At 52.1% G+C, this 6,629-nt stretch overlaps 1 protein-coding gene across 2 annotated transcripts in view; it reads left to right on the forward strand.

The window, feature by feature from the left end:
* The first annotated feature begins 1,026 nt into the window (after positions 1-1,026).
* Positions 1,027-6,629, forward strand: part of LOC110592716 (phospholysine phosphohistidine inorganic pyrophosphate phosphatase) — a 120,646-nt gene continuing 115,043 nt past the window's right edge. For both annotated transcript variants that reach the window (XM_021703803.1, XM_044916621.1), the window contains exon 1: positions 1,027-1,188. In XM_021703803.1, the coding sequence (XP_021559478.1) occupies positions 1,064-1,188 (125 nt within the window). In that variant the 5' untranslated portion in view covers positions 1,027-1,063. The remainder of the gene's footprint in view (positions 1,189-6,629) is intronic.

Below are 6,629 nucleotides of genomic sequence, written 5' to 3' on the forward strand. Positions count from 1 at the left end.
AGCACGAGTGTGTGTGGGGAGGGGCAGAGGGAGAGAGACAAGCAGGCCCTCCGTTGAGCAGGGAGCCTCTCGAGGGGCTCCATCCCAGGACCCCAACATAAGGACCTGAGCCGAAGGCAGACGCTTAACTGACTGAGCCACCCAGGGTCCCCTCAAGTTTCAATTTAAATACTTGGAAAGGTCAGAGGGGCAGTCAAGGAAATGTCCCCTTTTCTATCAATTTCTATTTATTGCAAAAATGAGGTAACATTAAATGGATTGTAACAATTCATCCAAAATGTCATTGGCCTAACACACTGCAATGTTCCCATTTTCTTCCCAGCCCTATTCCTACGCATCCTTAATTTTGCAGGGCCGTGGTCTACATTACTGCCTGGTAATGTAAAATTTACTAGTTTTGTAGTCTGCTTTCTCATATAACACAAGCAGTTTCCACGTTGTTACCTAGTTTTCATTGTTGGTGGCATAATATTTCTTTCTGTAGCCATGTTACACTTGTTTGCACACCGACTCTTCTCCAGCTTGTTCTGGCCTGATAGCTTACACTGCACTCACCGTCTTTAGAATCACTTCCTTAGCATCACTTCCCAGGCGTGGGATTACCCGGCCAATTGGTCTAACTATCTCCATTGCTTTTAGGGCTGTCACACTCTCAGCAAAAGGATGAGGACACCAACGAAGCACTGATCTCTTTAATGTTTGCTGCTTTACAGGTGCCTCCTTGTCTTGATTTGCCTTGCTCTGGTTTTTAGGGAGGTTGACTATTTCCCAGGGGCTTGTTTTTTGCTCTTCCTGCCTTTTGTCCATTGAGCTGTCCTGGGGAGATGGCTCCGACTTCGGGGGCGTGGGACCCGGGAATGGAGAGGCGACAGCCAGGGGTCCGTGGTTTGCGCCCCGCGGTTCCGGGTTTACACCCGGCCCACCCCGCTGGCCCCGCCCCGCCCCGCCCCGCCGGTCTGCACAGCCCAGGACTACACTTCCCAGGCGCCCCTGCGCGGCGAGCCCGGCCGCACTTCCCAGCCGGGGGTGGGGACGCGGAGTCTGAGGCGCACGGCAGAGCGCAATGGCCGCGTGGGGAGAGCGGCTGGCCGGCGTGCATGGGGTGCTGCTCGACATCTCGGGCGTGCTGTACGATGGCGGTGAGGACGGCGGCACGCCGATCCCTGGCTCCGTGGAGGCGGTGGCGAGGTGAGTGGGCCGCGGTGGGCGCGAGGCTCAGCTCTCAGCCGGGTCCCACCGGCGGTTTCTGGGCCGTGTCGGGGTCGGGGGCGGGGTTGCAGCTCTGGCCCTGCCCCCCGCCCTCATGCTGGGACCCCACCGGGGCGGGACCCCACCGGGGCCGGACCCCGCCGCGGCACCCCAGCTGAGCGCAGGGCCCCTGCTGGTCCGAGGTTCGCTGTCCCACCGGGCAGCCCCTGCCTGCCTGCCTGCGGCAGCTGAGCGCTTGCATAGGGCTGGTCTGAATTGAGTTGTGCGGTAAGTGCACAGTCCACGCCGGATTTCGAAGACTTAGTGACAAAAACGTAAAGAGCTCGTTGTGTTGCTTTATAGGGATTACATGTGGAAGTGATAATAATTTGAATATATTAGGTCAAATAAAATATATTAAGTAGATTCCACCTGTTTTTTACATTTTAATGTAGTTACCGGAAAACTTAGTTATGTCTGTGCTGGCATCATTTGCTTGGGGGTGGAGAGGAGGGGGAGGGCATCTTGCCCACCAAATCTTGAGCACAGAAAACCACGCAAGGAACACGGTTGGCGCCACTGGACCCTCCGCTTTGTAGTTGCCATTGGCAGGACAGGCCAGTGCTGCCATGATTTTGATGGGCAGCCAGGAAGGGCTAATTGCCTAGGACTTGGCTTCCCAGATTCACTGGTTGGAGGACCCTGGGTGAGTGGCTTGCCCTCACTAGGATGCAATTTACGTATCTCTAGATGGCAATTAAGTGAGCCTTTTGGTCCTTCTCAGGGAGCCCACCCTACCAGTCTGTACAGGAGCCAAACTGTCCAGTGTGGCAAGGTTGGAGGTGTTTGAGAAGCCAGGAACTCAGAAAAGGGAGACATGGCCACAAGGAGTGCGTGTGAAGGGCATCCCAGACCTAGGAGACTCCCCATGGCCCTGGGAGCTTCATTTCCTAAAGTCCAGGTTTAAGTTCTGCCCTTTGCCTTAGTCTCTGTTTACCCCAAGGCTTCAGACAAACTCTGTCATGAACAAGAACATTATGTGATGGCACTTTATGGTGTCAAGAACATTATGGGAATGCAGCAGAGGGCACTGGCTATATTTGGGGGTTAAGTGAACCTAGTATGGGGAAGCATGAGGCCACAGTCTCAGGGTCGTGACTGAGGCAGACAAGTCTTCATGGGGCTCATGTATGCAAGGGAAATGGACAGTAAACTTGGATGCAGACGAGTAAACACAAGATTTGCTGAAAAAGTGACAGAGGGGAGGTTGGACTTCTCTGAGGAGAAGGCATTGGACTCAACCAGAGGGTACAAAGGGCCACCTGGGCGAAGGAGCAGAGGAAGTGCATTACAGCTAGAGGGAACAGCAGCTGCAAAGGCCTAACAGCAGAAGAGAGCTTGGCACGTTCATGTTCATGGAACCAAAGAGGAGGAGCTTGGCTATAGTGGGGACTTGTTGCAGAGACGTGCCCGGATTTTATCCTGAGCGCAAGTGGGAAGTCACTGAAGATTTCAGGCAGGAGTGTCATGTGATCTGATTTATGTTTTAAAGAACTTGAAATGCAAAAAGCGAAACTGTGTAAGTACCAAATGAAAACAGGAGAGATTTCCTTTGAAATCTTAGAGTAGAGGACCTTTATAATTATGACCCCAAATCTAGAAATCAACAGCAAAAAAAAATCAACAGCCTAAGAGAAAAATGCACAAAAGATATAAACAATTAGTTCACAAGGAAGAAAAAGTAAATGACCCCTAAGCATAGGAAAGATGCTCAGCCTTACTTAGGTAAGAGAAATGCAAATCAAAACTATGCCAAGGTGCCATTTTTCATCAATACCAGAAAACTGGCAAATATGCACAACTTTGAGCATACATTCTCTTGGTGAGAGTTTGCGGAAACAGACCCTGTCAGACATTGCTTGTGGAAGATACATTTGGCATTATCTCTCACCAGTTCCACTTCTGGAAATTGCCTTGCCTCATACATGAGAAAGGACATCAGTGCGAGGTCATTCATGAAAGTAACTTTTGGAAATAGGAAAACACTGGAAACAGCTCAAACACCCACTAATAGGGGAGTATCATGGTCCATCCGTCTATTCAGGGGAACACCATGCAGCAGAAAGAGGAATGAGTGTGCCTGTCATATCGAGGTATTGTCAGTGAAGACAGCAAAGCACAGAACAGGCTGTGCGGTGTCTGTCTTTTGGGTGGAAAAGGCAGAAATGAGGGCCTGTGTTCCTGCTGCTGTGTTTGCTTTAAGGAAGCTGAGGGAAGAGCTTCACTGTTTGAAGAGCTAGGGGGCAGACAATTGGGGAGCGCTGGGGGGTTGATTCTTCACTGTCCAGCTTTGTGTATTAACTTTTTTTAACCTTTTTGAACCATGTGAATGTATCTCCCATTTGAAATTTTGAATTCTTTGTGAATCATATGTCAGTAAAGCTGGAAAAAAGGTACCGCACCAAAAAAAAAAAAAAAATTTACAAATATTTTAAGATCGCTCTAGTTGCAGGGGCGACTGGGTGGCTCAGTTGTTAAGTGTCTGCCTTCGGCTCAGGTCATGATCCCCAGGTCCTGGGATCGAGCCCCGCATCGGGCTCCCTGCTCAGAGGAGAGCCTGCTTCTCTCTCTCCCACTCCCCCTGCTTGTGTTCCCTCTCTCGCTCTCTGTCAAATAAAAAAATCTTAAAAAAAAAAAAAAGATCGCTCTAGTTGCAAAGTGGGGAACAGCCTGGCAGTGGGGCAGACAGCAGGGCTCAAGAGAGGAAGCAGGGAAAGCTTAGGAGACCATCATGTGATCCAGAGAGAGATGGGGGGGCATGGACCAGGGATTTGGCAAGAAGGGAGTGAATGAAAGAGATGTTTTGGAAGTAGGACCAGGAGGGCCTGCTGATACAGTGAGTATTGTGGGGGCCAGGGAGAAGAGGAAATAAAGAATGGCTCCGAGTGTCAGACTAGAGCACCTGAAAGGATAGACAGGGTCGGAAGGGGGTGCAGGCCAGGTGTTCTGATAGCTCATGTCAAGTTCTTGGTCCAGTGCTAAGTGCAGGATAGACCCCATGACAGCACAGTATACATATATACATACATACATATGTTTATTTAAGTTATGGAATTTTTTATTGAAGTAAATATGCAATCTTATATTAGTTTCAGGTGGACAGCATATTGATTCAGCAATTCTATACATTACTCAGTGCTCACCATGATGAGCAGAGCCGCCAACAGCCACCAAACGACATTATTACAATATTATTGACTATATTCCCCGTATTTCTTTTTTTTTTTTTAAAGATTTTATTTATTTGACAGAGACACAGCGAGAGAGGGAACACAGGCAGGGGGAGTGGGAGAGGGAGAAGCAGGCTTCCTGCCAAACAGGGAGCCCGATGTGGGACTCGATCCCAGGACCCTGGGACCATGACCCAAGCTGAAGGCAGATGCTTAACGACTGAGCCCCCCAGGCGCCCCTATTCCCTGTATTTCTGGGCAGGCGAGGCTGCTCTCAGAGGCCGCCTATTCTGTGTTAGGTATTCATGCTTTCCTCTCACTGTCTTCTGTGGTTCCCTGACAGTCTGGGGTGGGGAGGGCCTGTGCCTCGCCTTTATCAGCTGAAGCCACTGCAGCTCGGGGCTTGCCAAGGTCTCCGCTGGGATGGCCCAGGGACCACGGGGATCCAAGTCTGCCTGACTCCCAGCCGCTGTGCCCGAGCCATGCTTCGAGTCCTTTGTGGGAGGAGTGGGTATTGAGAAAGGTCTGGGGCTTCCAGCAGCCTGTCCTGAGTAATGCTCCCACCCTGACACAGACCTGTCCAACAAATGCATGCGCAGGTCGCAGGGTGTGGCGGTAAGGAGGGGTCCCTGGCCTGTTCACCTGTGCGGGTTCTGCACTGGCACCTTCCCACCCATCCCCAGGAGGGTTTTGTTTTGATTTACTTTAACTCAGGCTGATTTAAGTAGCTGGGATGTCTCTGCTAACAGCTATAGTGTAGAAATCTAAAGCTGTATAACAGTAGTCTTAAAATACATCAGAGCCAGTTTTGTGGCTGAGAGGGGGATTTCCTTCTCCAGGGCATGTGGGATTTTTTTCGGTGAGGGGACATAGTGCTACTTACCCTGGGAGATTTTATCATCTCGCTGCCCAGGGGCCTAGAGAACTAATGGCCTCGTCCCTCTGAAACCTCCCGGGTTCCCAGGCCACAGGACCAAGTCCCCATGCCTCCTCCTAGTCCACCAGGGCCTTCTCAAGTGAGCTTCGTGGCCCCTTGGCCACCCCCTTGGCTACTTCATCCCGTTGCTCCCAGTCACAAAGACTTCTGGGTAGGGTTTTCACTGATGAGCCCCTTTGTGGCCAAGCACCCACCGAGCCTGGGCCCACCCACACCCTGGTGGCTCTCTGGACATCCTTTTCTCTTGGGCTCTTCAGCCCGGCCTCCAGTGGCCCATTGATCACACTCAGGCCTTCCTTGTGGGTGGCCCTGGGCAGGCACGAAGCCCAGCGTCCAGACACTCAGTGGTAGTGAGAGTGGTGCTGGAAGCTTCCCCCTGCTTTTGGAGTTTTCCATGGGGATGTTATCACAGGTGCGGGATACCCCTGTTTTGTAGCATCCGAGCTGAGCCTGGACTGTCCCAGGAACCTTTTAAGGGACAGGTCCTGCCTGCCAAGGTGAAGAACACTTTGTGTTTGGCCGCTTTCTACAGTGTTTCTAGCCGCTAGAGTGGTTTCTTTACACCGTGCACTCTGTGGCCTCCTTGATATGCGAGGCTCACTTTGATGTCCCAGGAGCTCAATGGAAGTCCCTGGGGTGAGGGCAGCTGCAGAGAGACAAGCATGATGGGGAGGGGACGAGGTCCTGGGGGACCGGTCACCCCACGGCAGCTCCCCAGTGCCGCAGGCTCCCAGCAGCACCGTCCTTTTGGGGAGCCCTGGAGGGGGTGGCTCCCTACTCTTCTTCCTAGACTTTCTGTAGTGATATGTCATCCCCAGGTTTTCTGAAAGGTCCCACCGTTTTGGGGACATGGAGCACATGCGGAGGATAAACCCTGCTTTCCAGAACCATGTGGACGCAGTGATTGAGGGAGGCCTGTCAGGTCCTGCCTGGGTGCTTCCCAGCTGGCCCCCAGGTAGGGATTTCGGGCCCCTTTTCAAAGTGATGGAGGCGCAGAGATTCAGCAACTGGCAGAAGTGAAAAAGGTGGCTGGGCCAGCTTAACCCCTGGGTTCCTGTGACCTGGGGTCCTGTGACTCCAAGGCCTCCGTGTCCCTCCCAGCACCACGCTGCCTCCGGTATAGGCATTTGCTCCTTCATGCACTCCCACCCAACAAGTGTTTACTGAGCACTTCCAAACTGCCAGAACCCTCGGCCATGAACGAGGCAGAGGGAAGTCCCAGCCCTCTTGAAGCTGAGAGTTCAGTTGGGAGAATCAGTGTAAACAGCACCTGG

The sequence above is a fragment of the Neomonachus schauinslandi genome, chromosome 6, assembly GCF_002201575.2.
Source record: "Neomonachus schauinslandi chromosome 6, ASM220157v2, whole genome shotgun sequence".
NCBI classification, from domain to species: Eukaryota; Metazoa; Chordata; class Mammalia; order Carnivora; family Phocidae; genus Neomonachus; species Neomonachus schauinslandi.